We start from the raw sequence: 19306 nt of genomic DNA, 5'->3' as shown, positions 1-19306 counted from the left end.
ACGACAACTTTAATAATAAAATATATATGACTAAATAAAAATAGAATTTACATAAATCAATGTTTATATATGTACGTTTATAACAAATCCCTCCGTTTAAACGAAACACAAAATTTCAAATTATTCAAGCAGTCAGCGCTATCTTCTGAGACCGAAAGATATCCGCTCGACGCAAGCCATAGACATACAAAGAAAAGTAGCATATTTCGACTACACATGCTAGTCCAATTGTCGACCATCTTGAATCCTTCATGAGGGTCGAGAATTGAGAAAATATAAAGAAAATAACACTAACTAAGAGCTGATTAAACATCTTTACGAATAATCTCTTTGAGAAAATGTAACGCTCAAAGAGGAACGTTACAAATATAAAGCCTCATGTATAGTTTTCGACAATTGTTTTTGAAATCTGAGATGATAGTGCTACTAAAGTATATCCTCAAGAGATTTTCATTGATGGTATGGTTAACAAGGTATAACTCAAGAATATGATTAAGTTGTAAACTTTAACTTTTGTTTAACTATATGTATAATATTGTCGAATATGTCAATCGATAGGTGATGTTGAGATTAACAAAGTGACATACTTGATGATAAATTCTCATTCATAGTTATTGAGAGAAACGATTTTTTATGGTGCTAACATTTTATCATTCATTGTGAATAATGATCGATTGCGTTTATTGTTGGAACAGCTTACTTATTTGCGAAGTCTGACAATGAAGTTCGTGAATTCTCCATAAAATGTGCTACATACCTTACTCCTGCATATTTATGTGACTAGCTTAAAAATACTTCCCTTGAGAAGCTATACACTGACGCAAGCGCCTACTCCATCCTTCAAAGCATTTTGGGAACTCTTATTTCTGGAATGACCTACAGAGCTGATGTCGTACTAGCATTAATGTCATCAAAATGTCTTTCTTACAACACTATTTTGATCCTTGGGTAAAGAAGAAAATCGTTGGGGTGGAGATCAGGTAAGTACGATGGTCTATACTTATACCACAGTTATTTGTTTTCTGGTCAAAAACTCTTCTACGGGCAGCGCCGCGTGGGCAGGTGCACTGTCATGATTGGAGAAACCATAAGTTCCTCGTGATAAGTTCTGGTCGTTTGCGTCTCACCTTCTCACGCAACCTTTGTAGTATTCCCAAATAGTACACTTGGTTTACTGACCTTGTGGTATGAACTCATGGTGTACGCGACCATGGATACATAAAAAATATTATTAATAATGTTTTGATTTGTGATTTTGATTGCCGTAACTTTTTCGGTTGTGGAAAGTCAGCTGACTTCCTCTGCGCACTTTATCGCTTTGTTTCAGGGTCATATGTAAAGACTTATGTGTTAGGTAAAAATTTATCTTTTTCTTTTGGGATACTTTTAGTTAGGTTCCTCCAACTCCAACTAACAAAACACTATTAACAACTTGTCGCTGTATATCTCTAAATTTCCATATCAACTGTATTACCTTCACTTTAAGTACATTTAAATCATCTCAAAACATCATACTTTATACCAGAGCACATTTCAAAGTCAGACGCACTCGCCAATCAAAAAATGAGGTCGCCGCCAGTATCTCTCATGTACAAATTAAGAGAGATCCTCCCCCTCACGGCCTTTGGTTTAACAAAGAAAGAGATCCATCAGGGCATAACATTTCAAAAACAAACAATTAGATTCAGAATAATCAATTTTGATTAGGGCAATTCATATGCAAGTTTGAAAATATCTTACCTTAAGACTTACCTCAAGACAAACCATTTCGACTGACGGTGGGAAAGGAGGAGCGAATTACAACGTTGTGAAGACTTCACATTCTGTGTTTTCTGTCACTCAATGACAATTATTTTCGTGCGAAATAAAAACTGCTCAGCCCTGTGAGCAGGGTTGAATTCAGGGGGTAACCCGGGGGGAATCTTCCCCCGAAGAAAATTCATTCCCCCCCGGAGAAACAAAAAATTTCAGTCACAAAATGTAGAAATTACTTCATCCAATTATTTGCTTTCTTTCCGTGCACGGTGCAGACGAAATCCGATCTCTCAATATACATATAAATGACGCAGACCCATACTTTATAAATATTAAACATGTAACATCTAAGATAGAATACTAAATAGTCAATAAAACTTGTATTTCTTAATGCTATGACCGAGTTTGGCAGAACATGCATTGTTAACTATTGAAGAAGGGTTTTATTTTAGTAGGTACTATACTCTCGCCCTCTATTATATATTAGTAGGTAGCACTAGCACAGATTGAGATAGGAAAGGAAAGGTCTTTCGATCATTCCATATGATCTCTGATTCAGCAGACTTCAGTTCTTGAAAATGTACAGTTCTTGCATTATTTGAAATAGGGCGCCTAAATCCCATTTCTCGCATTGGAAGTAACACACGTAAATGTGTTTTACGATTGTTAAAGTAAACACACCTTTCTTTAATTAAAAATAATTCAGTTAAAGAGTGAGATTCAGAGGGCGTCATTTAGAGGGATCAGGGAGGAATAGTTATCCCTCCTGGATTAGAGATTTATATAGAATTTATCAATATGATAGTAGTATATAAGTGAAAGATTGTTATTGAAGGTGATGAAGATCCTGCTCAGTGCCGTGCCATGGGAGAGAGGCAAGCGAGGCGACGGCCCCGGGAGCCGAAGTAAGAGGCGCAAAATTCGGGAGGGAAAAAGAAAAGAAAAGAAGGAAAGAAAAACAGATGAATGAAACACATGTGCACATATATAAAATGAAAAGAAAAAAGTAATGAAAAGTGCTCAAAATCAAGGAAAAGCAGGGTTTACTTTTTAAAATTTTCTCACCTTTCGCGACTGGTCTGTCGACCTCACTCATATATACGGGGGTGCCGTCGTATACTCTCGCGCCAAGCGCTGATTTTTCACGACACGGCACTAATCTACTGAAGATTACGTAAACTAAACTTTTTATGTGTATGCAGTGAAGAAACCAAAGCTAGTATGCTTGATTTAGAATCAGAAGTGTGAGAAAGAATGATAACTTTTTGTTAAGATATTCCTATGTATGTTTATTTTAGGACAAAACATATTTGAGTTAATTTATTAAAAAAAAAAAAAAACTTCTACATTAGCAACAAACAGTAACTACTGAATATAGGAAATAATAACAAAAATAGCTACTGTAAATAGCAGTTAAAGTTTAATGTAAAATATTTTTCAGTATTTATTTAATGTTTTAGATAAAATTAAACGATTGTTTTTTTTTTTTTAAATTATAATCTCACATTGAATATTTATCAGCAATTAGTCTCAATATTAGGTAAGATGTGGATGTGAATGGAATTGTTAAATATGCTGTTTTCTTGCAAAAATACAGAAAAACAACCCTCCCCCCCCCGAGGAGTTGACATTCCCCCCCGGGTGAAAATGTCTGAATTCAACACTGCCTGTGAGTTTAGGCAGAAACTATTCCTACTGAACACTGGTCGCCAGCTCTAAATTTAATGGCAACTTGGCGACCGGAAATTTTGCACCCTGCTTTACTCATATTCCCAGCCTCTCAACTCTATTTTACTCGTAACCATTTAATCAAGCTCATACAACAATTCCGACCCACAACTTACATCACTTATAACAAATCAACAACTTAATTTATCGTAACAACATAAACAACTCTTTTTCTTTTTAGCTTTTATCTTATTATTTTTAAACATTTTTTACCCTATTTCTAAACTCCTAACACCATGTTCCATCACCTATGATTATTCGCCCCCCAAACTTCCTCCTGCCTCTCCAACAGGTCTGTGCACATTTCCATCCTCCTTTGCTTTTGTTCATGGGTGGAGTCTTTCGGGGCCATTTTGACACACATTTTGCGCATGCCAAAATCTTCAGTTAAGACTATTTTCTATTAAGACTACAGTTTCTCTATCCACCTTCACTTTGCCTCCTATGAATCGCACAGCAGTCAGTCGCCGTTTGCACGCACAATTTGACGAATTTGGGCAATGTTTTCGTCTTTTCGACTCGTTACAGGCCACTCTACCCTCTCGTCATTAGTCACTTGTTCTTTCCCTTTCAAAAATCGTTCAACCTTTCTGTACACTGCCGATTTTTTTATGGCATTCTCTCCGTACACCTGCTCTAACATTTCTTGTGTTTCACTGGCCTTTTTGTTTCCTAGCTTCACCCAAAATGTTACGTTTGTTCGTTACTCCAATTACAACTCCAATTACTCCAATTACTCTGACGTTTTCACGACAGAACACACGTGCAAGTATAAACAACAATGCACATGATTCAGCATGAAACCGTCATGCCTCAACAAACACTGCTGTGAGATTGAAATAGTAGGAGGGGGTGCGGTGGCTCAGTGGTAGAGCGTTCACCTCCGGTGCTTGGAGTCACTGGTTCGATTTCATCTCGCGCCGTGTGGACTTTGTGGTGGACAAACATCGTGCTCGTGGGTTTTCTCGGAGTTCTCCCTTTCCTCCCACTTTCTTCATTCCACCATTTCATTAATTTCTCCTTTAGCCTAACCGGCATAACCGTGGGAAATAAAACTGAAAGATTTCATTTCATTTTCATTGAAATAATAGGCTTCTGAAAAATACAAAACTGTATGTACTGTCGAGTCTCACAATGGCGATTTCGCAAACTTAATTGTCAGACCTCGTATTTATGTATTGTATATCAGGGGTGCCACAAAGGGGGTCTATGACGCAAACTGCGTCATTGAAATATTTTGGGGGTTAAAATCTATATAAATATGTTTGAGGGGATGTAAAAATTAATCGAAAACTCTTTTTTTCATGGAAGGACACCTACGGATAGACAATTGGGGGAGAGGTGCGTCATGGACATAAGGGGGGTGGGCACCACTGTGTATATGTTTTAAAAAACGCTCTTAAGTAAGAGTTGTACCTATTGTTGGTTACCAGTGATGCCAGACTGTGGGAAGAATCCCATATTGTAGTAGGCCTATTTTTTGACAATTATTCCTCGAAATGGAATAAAGGGAATTTTTGTGAAAAAAAATGGCAAGATTTATGGGATTTTTCATATATCCATTCCATTGAAACCAACAAAATTGTCTATGAGCGAAGAGTAGACACGTAAGCCTTCAAAAAAACTTGAAATTAATGTTAATTGTCGAATTTTACTATAAAATGCATGTTAAAGTTATTTAAGCAGTGACTTGTGAATCTCAAAAAAAAACAATTGCCAAGGAACGTTAATTGTATTCTAGTATTTAAAAAAAAGAAAAAAAGAGAAATGAAAGAAGGAACAGAATTAATGGAAGAAAATAAAAACAAGAGAGACGTCCAACTTCCAAATTGTTCCATATGAAATAACTGAAGAATGAAATTTTATTATTTTTAGTAGAAGATTATGGCACAAAAACATGATGGAAATACTAAACTCACAACAAAATGTACTTATTTTCATCGACATTTTCAATTGCCTCTTTCAATTAAGGAAAATACTTGTTCATAAACCATTTGATTAACGTTGACAATCGGAATTTTTAAATAATTTACTTGTATGTTGAAGAAAATGACTGATATACACTGATTTCACTGTTCATGTTTTCTAAGTTTAAGAAATTTTGTTATTAGTATAGCGTGGGAAATTCAAGACCAAAATGGGAATTTCTGCCTCTGAAGATGGGATTTTATAATATTTCAGCTTGGCATTACTGTTGGTTATTTTCTCTTAACAGTGATATAATATTCCTAATATTGGGAAACATTGTACTTGTAAAAGGAATCATTTTGAAGTTTTTATCAATACATAAACTTCTAAAGCGTGATTCTTTAAAATGCATTTTCTGTGTTTGAAATATATGTAAATACTCATGTCAAATAAAATTTTTGATATTTTCTCTCTGAATCTGTTTCTGTAGAAAGGGAAATTATGAAGACTATTTGGATGAACTAGGAGTGACGAATGTTATAATATATGAAGAAAATTTCACCAATTTCGATCCTGAGGATGAGATGTTTAACACCGTGACAGCTGTTCTTGTCAGTCCTCCCAACACTTATTCAGCTGTCACTGATCCTGTTGAACTGGTGTGCAGTCAAGATGGAGGTAAGGAGAATTTTGTGTTAGATTTATTTATACAAGAATGAAATTGACTATAAACCGGTATGCTTTGAGTTCTTTAATTGTCAATTTGTTATAAATTTTACAAATCTTATTTGATGATCAGAAAATGAAAGGTTATGATGTGCATTATACATTATACTATTACCTGTTCCGGCTTATCTCTAAACGAAGATAAGCAAAAGTACAAATATCCATCCGCTGTTGAAAACTGGCTATAGTGCTGCCAAAATGTCCTGAGCCGTGGCAAAAATGCGAACTAAAGCTCACACCCACGCGTTGAGCCAATAAGGGTTCAGCTGTTGCTAACCGAGTGAGCTTTGGCAAAAGGGAGTGGAATTCCTTTAGCCGATAGTAGCGCCTGGAACAGAAAATTAGGTGTCAAGTCAATGTGGTATATCTTTAGTGATCCATTACTCCCACACTCGTACATGGAGAGCAAGTTATATACTTGCATTTTAACAATCCTCTGTCGTGTGGAGTATTTGCAACAGAAAAAAGAAACTTAAAAGGTCACAAAAAAGAAACAAAATATTTTTTTCTTAATTTTGTTAGGAAGCAAAACTTACTAAACACATTTAGCATAATCTGTCTTTCACCGCTATGTAAAGATTGCATTTGTGTTTTACCACAACACTTGAAGTACCATACATAATTCAAGTCAGCCGTCTTTCTGACCGAAAAGCTAAAAATGCTTTAAATATGATAACCTGATTTGTATCAAGAAAGATTATTTTCATATTGTTACGAGGGTCATTGAAATAGTTTTGCGAATGCTGACTAATTGTTGAACAGCAAGAAGTATGGGATTTTAATTAACAGAGATCTTTAACTTACAAATACATCTATCGGTGCAAGTTTTAATTCTGTAATCTTTGAGCTATGAATACACAGGGTGTCTATCGGTCACGAAAGTCACGAAATCATAAAACGGTCATGAAAGTCACGAAATTTAGCTTTTGGTTCACGATTTTTTTAAACTGTACAACTGTAAGTACAGATTGGAAAATTTTGTTCTGTGAAACGTCAAAATTCACCATAAAAAATGTCTATGGCCGGCTTTAGACGCTACCAAATTGCTAGCAAAGTACGTTTATATCGCATGGATGAAAATTCGGCCTAATTCGCACGCCAATTCGCTCTTGAAAATGTTAGGAAATTTTATGATTAGGTAAAGAAAAGGCCACGAAAAAGTCACGAAATTTCATTTTGGACTTTTAGTAGACACCCTGATACATCTATCAGTACAAGTTCAAACATGAACAGCCTGAGGTAAGTAGGCTTGGGAGTTCAATCTAATTACAGTAGCTGGTGGTTAAACACGGATTTCTTTAACAACAAGGTTAGATTTTATATTTACATACATTATAAGGTAAGTGAAAGAGATAAGGAATATACAGGGAGTTGAAAACAGTTCACAAGGATATCGATATTCATTCGACACCATTGATCAGAATTTCATCAAGTTTAAGCTCGGAAGTTCATCATTTCAGAATTTTTATATACATATCTTAATATGATAAATATTTTTTTCATAGTGTCTTGTTCAAGGGGATGGATGGTTTAAGCTCACAAACCCCCTTTGTAAACGTCAATGCCATTGCCAGATATATTCGATCATTTAAGCAAGGAAGAGAGAGTTTGAAAGATAATCTTAGCTCTGGCCGACCTCGGAAAACTCTGAAAGTGAGAACAATTTACAGAGTAAAGCAGTTAGTCGAAGCTAATCGCCATATCACAATGGAAATGTTTGGAAGTTCGTGGCATTGATACGATACTCCACCATCACTTGAATATGAGAAAGGCTTTGAGAAATGGAATCCTTATTCCTACATTCATGTACAGAAGATGAGAAACAATTACTCACTATGTTTCCATCAAATGGTCCAAAACTACTGACAGGCATTTTTATATGGGACGAAAGTTGGTTTTGCTAACCCAGAACCATGTTGTTCACTGATAGTGACCCAAGATCAGTTGTTGGGTAAGATCTCGGATGTCTAAAGCGACTTTTCACAATTTTCTTGAACTACTACAGTCAACTGGTAACTGATTTCTGCCAGAAGGTCGGACCATAAACGGGATGTATTATGGTACTTTTGTGTTGGACCCTCTACTCAAAGAACTGAAAATAAGAATCCAAGGATAGGAACCTCGAGGGCGCTACTCTTGCATAACAATGCATCTGCTAAAAAATTATGTTCACTTGTACAGAAATTGAATGATGAAAAATTCTGGTCTTGAACATCCATCCTACAGTCCAGATCTTGCAACATGTGACTTCTGTTTGTATCTTACGTGAAGTATGTTATTACTGGAAAATCTTTTAAGAGGATGCAAGACCTTACTCAAGTCAGAAATTCAGCTCTGCTGACAAAATAAATAAAGTGCCGTCGTATCTTTAGTAAATAGTTGCAACGCCTCCAAAGATTTGAGGAATATGATGGATAGTAGTTTTAAGGATTGTAAAGGTAAACATTTCAATAGAGTTCATCATTTATATCTTAAAAGACGACTTGCAAAACTTTCTGAATGATACCTACACAAGTTTAGCACAGGCTAATCATCATAAAGGGACAAATTCGTTACAAACCATCACAAACAAATCAACTAGTCAATATCACGCTTATGTAAGAATGAGAGCGAATATAAGTTCGAAACTCATATAAGCTCATCTATTAATACACTCTCAGATCTAAAAGCGTCGTTTGGTAGGTAGCAGATCGCTTCCTAGATAATAAGCGTAGGCTCGAGATAAAATTTTATTTTACATAAAAGCAGAATAATGTGATGGGATGTGGACGAAAAGTAATCTATTATTATTATTATTATTATTATTATTATTATTATTATTATTATTATTATTATTATTATTATTATTATTAAACAAATATTTACATGAGGAAAACACGCAATATGTGTGATTGGAATATTCCCATTTAGCTCCACAACAAATATTTTAAAGTGCAGTTCATACTTTCTTCTGTCTGGAGGTTCAAATCCCGCTCTCGCCAAGTGAACTTTGTGGTGGACAAACACCGTGTGTGTGGGTTTCCTCGGGGTTCTCCCGTTTCCTCCCACTTTCTTCATTCCACCATTTTCAATCGTTTCTCATCATCACCGTCTCCTTTAGCCTAGCCAGCATAACCGTGGGACGCCCTTTGGCCATTCTCCACTCAGGTAGATCTTGTTAATAAGTGAAGTCAGTACTTTCATTGCGTTGTCTCCTAACCCCTTGAGCAAATCTACTGGTATGTCGTCTTCTCCAGTGGCCTTTCTCCTTCGCATGTCTTTGATTGCTTGTACTACTTCACTTTTCAATATACTGGGTCCTTTCTCATCGTCATCCACCTCTTCCTCTTCTTCGATCGCAAAACCTTTGGGGTGGTTCTTCTGATCATACAGATCTTTTATGTGTTCCTCCCAAATTCTAATGATTCTTTGATGGTCAGTGGTTACATTGCCTTCTTGATCTTCGATGCCGAACGTTCGTATACTTTTGTTAGCTTTCCCTCCTAATTCTTGTGCTTTCTGATACATCAGATCATATCTGCCGCGCCGTTGAAGTTCCATTATTTCTTCACATATCAGTTCCATGTACTTTTCTTTGACTTTGTCTGTCTCTCTTCTCAATTCATTATTCAGCCTTCTGTATTCCTTGATGTCCGTGTTTTTCGCCTTTCTGCGTTCTCCCATCTTCTTAGCATTGCTTGAGTTACCATGGTTTTCTCGGTGCTCTTTCCATCCTTCCAATGTTATTGTGGAGTATGTTAAGTAGAATCTGTTTAACTTTTCCCCAACTATTCTCTATATTGTCAACCACATCGCCCATTGCACAGAATTTTTCTTCAATTTCTTCTTTCACATCACCGTCGATATTTCTTAGTCGCTCCAAGTTCCATTTTCGATTTCTCTTCCCATTTTTCTTGATCGACTTTAACCAGGTTTGCACTTCTGCCACCAGGAGATTGTGATTCGATTCAATGTCCGCTACTGGCAATGTCTTCACGTCTCGTACACTATTCCTGAAACGTTGCTTCACAAGAATGTAATTGATTTGGTAGCGTTTTGTATCTCCTGGACTTTTCCACGTGTACAGCTTGGTTTGTTTTTTCTTTTCTTAAACCACGTGTTCATGACCACCAGATCATGTTGCCTACAGAAATCGATAAGCATTTGACCTCGTTCGTTTCTTCTACCTAGTCCAAACGGTCCCACTACCTTATTCTCATCTTCTTCTCCTACTACGCTGTTGAAGTCTCCCATTACTACGGCGTTGACCTTACCTCTTCCTTCCTGATGCAATATGTCACTGATCTGATTATACATTATTTCTACTTCATTATCATCATGGCCGGTTGTTGGCATATACACTTGTATTATCACAATATCCACTGCTTTTGCATGTAGTTTTACAAACATCAAGCGGTCACTGTTCCACTTTGGCTACACTTCTTGCTACTTCGTTCTTCATTGCTGTCGCGACACCATTCTCGCCCTTATCGTCATCCGAATAGTATATTCTGTAATTTTCGGATACTATCTCATTTTTCCCTGGCCATCTCACTTCACTCAAGCCCACTATGTCCACTTTACATTTGTCCATTTTCACTTTTAAATTTTCAAGTTTTCTCTCACGTCATAGAGTTCGTACGTTCCAGGTTCCCATGCTGAAATTAAAGCTTTTTTTTTCTCCTCTGATGATTCTTCCCGGAGATCCGAACGGGTGCTATTTTACCTCCGGAATTTTTTACCTCAGGAAGAACCACTATATTTATTTATTCTCCTCCTTCGTTCCTTCTGGAAAAAAGATAATGTGGTAGTATTCCCATTTCCTTTCCACATCTCCATGCCGTTGACCATCTAGTGGTTCATCTGCCTTTTAGGACAGTTTCCTCTCCTAAGGACAAGAAGGTGCCCTGACCTCCACCGCTCATCCACCCTCCGAGAAGGCCGTTGGCACTTGGTAGAAGCTGACTCCTTATCCCGGGAGTCGGTCGGTCCCCACCTACGTTAGCTGCCAAAGACGTTGCCCGCTTTCTCCCGCGAGGAGGTTTAGGTTGGGATTTTCCTTTTGTTTAGGATGAGACCCGAAGGCTTTTCTCAAACCTCTCCAGTACTTTTAGAAAGCCATTTCAGATTATACAATAGTTTATGAGAGTTTTACTGTATGTTACATAAATGGAGGAGAAAAGCATTAGTCAGCATTAGTTCAATCGATCACAGCTCTCTTGCAAAGAAAGTTCATTGCTTAAGTTGAAATACATTGAATAAAATAAGAAAGAGTAGGAGCAGGTTAATGAGAACATGCATCTTATGTGTCATATCGGTTTCAATCGATAACCGATTCTAACAGAAGATTAACCACAGTCCTTAAAAGATGCACATAGATAATAAAAACACAAATAAGCACTTTCCACATAACAATCAGCTGATTATCGATTATCAGCAATAGTCAATCGATATGTTATCAGTCTGACGATGTGAAAATATTCATATCTATTCACAACGCATATTTGTCAGTAAAACAGAGTTGAAATTCAGGTAAGGTTTTTTTTATTTGTTTTATGCAAAAATTACTCATATCGTGAGCATTTGTCCTCGCATAGTTGCATATTTAGGAAGTTCCTGCAGAACTTCCGTATATTGATTTGAATGTTTCGAACTACCTTTACTATTTAATTCCAATACTATCTATTATCGATTGAAGCTTGTAATTAATCGATAACTTGTAATTATTATGAATCCATATCATTCGTACAGCTGTCCTTTTCATTTATGCTTTCATTATTTGCAGATGTGGCAATGCTAGAAGAATTTATTGACCCTGTGAAGAAGAACATGTCCTACACTTCTAAAGAAACTTTGCTATTGGCAGAGCAGAGAGACACTTTGCGACACGCGATGAGTATTCCTGCAGTTCAGGTTGTTCTATACACAACCCACTCGAAAATGGAGGACGAAAACAAAAACTTAGTGGACGAAATAGTGCCAGAGGTGAACAAATTACTCGCTGAACGAAGAGATCTCTTGGAAAAACATGAAACGCAAAAAATGGACACAGAAGATCAATCGCTCTATTCATCCTTTTCAGTAAGAGAAGTTTTATTTTCTTAAATTTAGAATAGTTTTATTTTCAAATTTATTTTGGATTGATCGAGCAATTAGTAGATTATAATAAGAATATTACATACAATAAAAATGAAGAAAAATATGCATAAACATGTAAAAAAAAAAAAAGAACTATAGTACAATCAATTATATACATATTATATAAAGGAGAAAGAAGCCGAATTCCTAGTTTGTTTTATATCCTGTAACATCCCAACTAAGAATGGATGGTGTGTTTTCTTACTTAAAGTAAAATCCGAGGTACTACTCGCAGATGTGTATTTATAAAATATGTCGCCCCGCACAATCATAAGCCGACGTCCCTTTAAGATCCGGAATCCGTTATTCATCCGAGTTTCTCCCGTAAATCTCTTACTTTTTTTCTGTAATTTTAAAATGTGTACGTACTAAGTTACAATACCTATTTGGTGAATTAATAAAAGCGCACTTATCCAAAATTGCGTATTGCTTTGCTTATATCCAATACAGTTTCAGAGAACATTTCTTCCTTCGACGGTTGATTAAAACTTCTTCCTATTTGCTTGTCACATGCCATGCTAAATTAATGTGCCAACATTATTTCAGTTGTAGACTAATGTTTGAATGTGTGGATAATTAGTTAAGTTAAAAATAAGTATGTGCTGTTTTCTTTATCCTATGCTTTAATTGCTAATATCGCATTAGATAGGGCTACCAGATCTATGGGAGTGCTCTGGTTTCACATATCTTTTACGAGTTTACGAGCCTATGAATTAAATGTAGCGGCGTAAATATTAAATTCCCTGTAATTAAATAATTTAAATTAAATAATTAAAGAATGTACATTCTTTTAAGCTCTCAGGGCCTTATGCAAAGTCATTTTGACGCATGATTTGCGTCATACTAAAGGCCTGACTAGCAGAAAACATATGCTAGTCGAACTCTTTAGTATGGCACTGATCACGCGTCAGAACGACTCTGCATAAGGCTCTATATTATTAGTGCATAATGAGGACAAGTCCAAAGATGATACATATCTTAATCGATAGATCTCACTGAGCCGAACAAAAATATAGGAGTGATTGAGTGGAGTGCGTAGTTTTCGAGAAAATCAAGTTTTCTTGTAAATCTAAAAATTGATGTACGATAACCACGCCGCTATTAAAATGAAACTAACGTATAGCCTCATCAAACTCTTGATTATGACACTACCAATATGACAATAGTCAATATGGTTAATGAAATACATCGTAAAATAATGATTAACTTTTAAATTTAATTTTGTTTAACTATAATATTGCAAAAAATGGACAGAAGACATTAAGTTGAATAAAATGATATGGTTGAGGGTCGAGTCTATGAGCACTTCTCGAGAAAATGGAGAAAAACGAATTTTTGTAGCACTAAAAAGTATGTCGTTTGTTATCAATAAATAATTGATAGTTTTTATTCTGCTAGTACACAGTGTTTACCGGTACTTATTTATATACTGTATATGTAGAAGAAATACATTGTTCATTAACAGATGTGCGAGGGCCGCCCAGAAAGTCAAGGACGATTGTTCATCGCGCGCGGCAGTTAGCTCGTTCCTTCACCTTAGGTGAGCCGAGTCTCAATGCTATGCGGTCACGCTACTTGTTTTGGCAGCGATTCAAAATGGCGGCGCCAATCGAAAATCCCGTCAAATGTGAAATATGGAATGTCATTCGTTTTCCGAACGCGCAAAAAGTTGAGCCTATTGAAATTTACAGGTAAGTAAAGAATGTTTATGATGATAGTGCAATGAATAAGTCATCAATTAGGAAATGGTGCATTATGTTTAATCAAGGAAAGACCAGCATGCATAATGAAGATCGGGGTGGGAGGCCATCACATGATTCGGAAGAACTAAAGGAAAAGTCAAGAAAAAATCCAGGAAAACCGACGTTTCACTTTGAGCACGTTAGACGAAAACAGTCCTAAACAATGAGGAACTCAAGCAAGCAGTGGCAGCCTGGCTTAATTGGCGGCAGATGAGTATAATATCGGCATTGAAAAAATGGTCCCACGTTATAACAATTGTGTTGACAACTATGGTGATTACATTGAAAAGTAGAGTAAAGTCCTGTGGCTTTATAAATCAAGTTTTGTGCTTGATATCTTTTGTTTTTATATAACAATGCCGAAACCTTCTATACTTTCTAGATGACCCTCGTATATGTTGCTTGTCGTCTCCTAACTATGACATTCATACTCCTAACAGTGATACACATAGTAGTATTTGTAAGAAAATGAAATAAGAAGGCTTCTTCGAATTACTTTATGTACTATCCTTAAACACTGAATAACGATAAGAACACTTAGAACTGAAAAACTAATGTCATATTTTGATTAATTTTTCAACTGTAATGTCTACAGCATGAACCTTTTGCTAAATAATATATTTACTAATGTTTACGCTACGAAATTGCTTACAAAAGGTTTTATCTTACTTTGATTGTATTCTTTATACTCTTCATGCAGTTGATCTTTCACTGATAATGTCAAGCTCGTATCTGTATGAAAATTTAAAATTATTCAGTAATTTGCGAATTATTCACGTAAAGTATTTTTTATTGATTCTACCACTTTCACATCTTATAATATTTTTTTGTAGTTAAGGATCATTAGAAATACTAGTATTATTTTTGTGCTAAGATGGTCAAATGTAATAGACCTATGTCATTTTCCAAAATTTTATACGGTAACAATTTTAAAGATTGCTAAACCATGAAAAACTAAGCTTTTATTTTTTTGTCTGTATACTAACAAAAATTGTTTTCACATTATTAAAAGAATAATTAAGAATAAAATTTCAGAGTGGGTATTTCTTAATGTAGCTTTTTAAATATAACGCATTAAGTAGTTTGAGTAACTATATTGACAAGAATGACATTAACATTTATGGTTTCATCGCAGATTTAATTGACTACAATATTTACTAACATTTTTTTTTTTTCTGTTACAGTCCGTTGAACAAGAGGAATTTGAAGTTTTTCCACTCCCTACAGTAGAAGATTCAAATAATTCTGTCCCTCTATTGGGTGATGAGAATTGCTTCTTAGCGTATATACGAAGAAAGGTAATTGGATTAATAGAATTATATCAAACCAAGTAGTTTTATTAGTCAATTTACTCTAGTAATGATAACACGATATTCAATCCATTCAGATTTTTTGTTTTGCTTATTCTCTGCTTCTATTTCCTTATTTTTGTTATTTTTACACAGGATAACAATCATACCTTTTCCATTTAAGGTTTTAAAACGAGTAACCTCTTGGTTGCAGGTAGATATAATAGGAATAGTTAAGATTACCAAAATATGCCACACATTCTACTAATAAAGAGTTGTATGACAGAAAGAAGTACATTGATGTCCGGGACACGATAGCTTTGCTTCCCAAAAAGAGCTTTCAGATCATCATTCGTTAAGACAACATTTGCTTAGAAATACATTTTGGTTGTGAAATTACTAAGGTATTTAACAAAGGTTGAGAGTAAACTCGCGTAGGAAATCTTGAAAACCCAACAAGAACTTACTTCTTTGGCGGTACCTTTATCTATTACCATTTAATGTACATTAATGATGGCTTGGATTTTTGTTAAAGCTTGTTTCGCCAGAATAGTGACATTAGTTTTACTTGGAAATTGGACTGGAAATTGAAGCGACGCCTCTTGAAAAGAAAAAAAAAGTGATGGGAGAAAAATCAATTTAGGAAATGAGAGTAATTTTTAGAAGAGGGAAGAAAAGGTTTCAGTTAAGTTTTTTAAGAAAAGGATATATTTTCAGAAGGTTATTTATATTGGTCTGAATGAAGCATAGGTTTGGAACTGCTTCTGGATGTAAAGCAGTTTAGAATTGAACTTTTGTGATATGTTTATGAACTGCTCCCAATCTCTTTGTCGACTGTTCAGGAGATTTTAAAAATTGAGCATTATTAAAAGTTTTTTAATGATTATACACATTAAATAGCACATTTTATTTATTTATTTATTTATTATTTTTGATGACGAAGGAAAAAGTGTTTAATTTCAGACTAGCTAAGACATATGTTGGTTACATAGAAAATAGAATCAATAGGATTTTTTGTCTTTTATTTATTTATTTAAAAAGAAAAAAAAGCCTTACATAATTTGTCGTCTCAGACGAAGAAGAAATTTTACAAAACACAAAAATAAATTTAAAAAATGTAATTGCATACTATCTCTTAGCACACGTGGAAACATGTCATTTGTTTTGTATGGTTTCTTGTCAATCTTTTGTCTTTAAGATTGACGCGAGTGCACAAAATTAAAAGCATTTTAGGAAATTTTTATTAGTTATTGATAGATATCGATTAATCATCAATTATCGATTGATATCAATATTGATATTGATAGGTTGTATGATGGATAGGGTTACCAACTTTCTTGTATTTGGCACGATTTTTAAATTTCTTCCTGTCTTGAGAGCCCATAACTCGTAATAAAGAAAAAAAATTGCCGCAAAATGGCGCCGTCAATTATGAAAATAGAGGTAAAGACTAAATTTTTCAAGCTTATTTTGCTTTTTTCTTTCTTATATATGCAATTTTGTTTTAGAAACATCAAAATGCCTTTCTGCAATAATTTTATAGCTGGTTTGTGTAATAAAATGTTTTAATTCCAAGCATTGTTTATTCATTTATTATAGCCTTAAAGTCGTAACGAAGCCTCCCTTATTAACATGACTAACAGTGAGGTGCCTTGTGTTTATAATAAGGATTTCGAGCATCTAAATATGATGTTTTATATTTATGCAATCCGGAACTGGTTAAGTGATTTGAAATTTGGATACTAGTTACTCACATGACGACATGTTCTTGTTTTATAAATAGAATTGATCTTTGTTTTCATAGGAAATCACTCGGATAGGTCCAGAGCTAATGATTGATGTTGCCAAGAAAAGAGGATTATTTCCTCCAAGCAACCGGCTGAAGACGAAAGCTCGTGAATACCGTCCACCCTCACCAAGACCGTGTGATATTCGTCATGAGAAACGCCTCGCCAACTTACTTCTAAGGATCAATGCTCCAACTCAGGCGTCACTTTGGCGAGAAAAAATGACCAAGACGCTGTTAGAATGTCGGAAGAAAAGAAGCTCCACAAGATTTCCTACTGTGTTCCTGGGACAGATTTGTCGACCTATCGCGACTCCGGTGGCAAGTTTAACGTGTCCAAGACACATCCATCATCACTGTTTGAGGGAAACTGAGCCATCACCAACACAATTTAAGGTGGGAGTTAGAGAAATGGAACATTGGCTAGGGCCTTGCAGTAAAGTATATGTAGACGAGTATGATAATGTAGAGGAAATAGAGTACAGACATTGTCCTATTACAGAAATAATTTTCACACATCCAGACTTTGCTAGTATTTTATCCGAGATAGAAAGGTATTACGCTTTACAACTTTCCAGGCGCCGCACATGGCATAGAACACTGTATCCTGTACATACCAGCATTGTAAAATTGTAATTTTTATTGTAGATAACAGTACTGTAATTTCTTTGCTGCAGTTTGTAAGTTTTGAAAAGCTACGTAAATTGAATGTCATGATTTAAGATGTAGTATCGCCAGTTGCATTAGTTTAAAAAAAAAAAAATCAATATTTAAACAAATACTCTTGCTTGGAGATTGTAAGTTCTATTCTGGATATATAGTTGTAGGCTAAGAATAGTGTTATTGCAATTTCAATATATGGTTTGGATGCCAAACAATATATGGTTTGTAAGATAGACATTATTTTATGTTGACATCACCTGTCACGATTACCAATACAAAATAAGTAAAGAACCTACCTGGACACGTCTTCCAGACAGTTAACTTCACTAGATTTCGCTTAACCTGTTCTGAACACATTATAACTTTTAATGTTAGGATATATAAAATACAAGGTTCTTCAAAATGATTGTCAGGGTTACAAACAAGTGTTGTATTTTATAACTACATCCAAAATATCAGAAAACTCAAGTCTGTTTGTGAACTATTACAAATGTTCAATGATCTCTCTTCAGATATGTAGATGATAGTCCATTTTCTACCATACATGGCCTAGCACGTCATGTGTAACAGTGTGGATGGCATTATCTATGCGCGCCTTTAGTTTATCAATTGCACGCGACAATGGAGGATAGTAAACTGATCTTTAAGTAACCTTACAGGAGAAAATTGCTAGGAGAAAGGTCTGCGGAATGTGACTGCCATGACAGAAGTTTGTCATCAACACCATTTCTGTGCCCAATCCAACGATATGATAGTTCTCTGTTCAAGAAAGATCTCACCTCACTGTGAAAACTTAGTGAGGCTTCATCCAAATGCATAATGTATGCGACTACCTTCAACCAGTTGAGGGAATGACCATTCGGGCAAACATATCAAGGAAAATGAATGCCGTAACAGTTTCCTCCCTGTAAAAGAAAGGACTTGTAAATTCTCTTGACAGCGAAAAACACATTCCCTTTAGGGGAGTTCCGAACTACTCGTTCCCTACTGCGAAATCGTATATTTCCGATGATGCTAAAGTCTACCAAGCAGTCAAATAGATTCCCACTGAAACATTTGGGGAAAAGTTTATGTATGGCAACTCATTCTAGCTTTCTCGAGACCAGGATAATTTGCATTGTGCCATTCCTGACTGGTGTTTAGTCTCGGGAGCATACTCAAAATTCGATGGTTCATCACCTATGATATCGCAACTGAAGAATTCTAGTTCCCTCTCAAGATGTTCCAGAAGATCAAGACCCTTCTTTCCTATTGGCCCTCAGCTCAGTTGTGAAGTTCTTTGGATCATCATGGCGCACACTTGCTCATGTCCAAATCCTGTGTTAAAATTTTATGGACGATGCACATGTTCAAATTTAACTCACTACTGATCATTCTCAGTCAATTGACGATCTGATCTCAGAAGATACTTTATTTTTTCCACATTGTCATCCGTTTTTGGTGTTGAAGATCTTCTCACACGAAGTGCATCTTTCACTTGTTCACAACCTTCTAAAATGGAATTATACCATCTAAACAGCTGTGCCCTGAATAGGGAATGTTCTCCATAACCATTTTGCAATTTTTCATAAAGTCACGGTAGCGAATTTGTC

The 19306-nt window shown here is 35.5% G+C and overlaps 1 protein-coding gene across 3 annotated transcripts in view; it reads left to right on the top strand.

Moving 5' to 3' along the window:
- The window catches only part of LOC145670226 (putative methyltransferase NSUN7), a 121894-nt gene that overhangs the window by 88442 nt on the left and 14146 nt on the right, over positions 1-19306 (top strand). For all 3 annotated transcript variants that reach the window (XM_081738609.1, XM_081738610.1, XM_081738611.1), the window contains exons 7-10: positions 5882-6069; positions 11882-12177; positions 15161-15274; positions 17070-17447. In XM_081738609.1, coding sequence (XP_081594735.1) covers positions 5882-6069; positions 11882-12177; positions 15161-15274; positions 17070-17447 — 976 coding nt within the window. The remainder of the gene's footprint in view (positions 1-5881; positions 6070-11881; positions 12178-15160; positions 15275-17069; positions 17448-19306) is intronic.

This window comes from Thermobia domestica, chromosome 14 (genome assembly GCF_964235325.1).
Source record: "Thermobia domestica chromosome 14, izTheDome1.hap1.1, whole genome shotgun sequence".
Classification (NCBI taxonomy): domain Eukaryota; kingdom Metazoa; phylum Arthropoda; class Insecta; order Zygentoma; family Lepismatidae; genus Thermobia; species Thermobia domestica.
The sequence above is the reverse complement of the archived record's forward strand: the minus strand, read 5'-3'. Positions and strand labels throughout refer to the sequence as shown.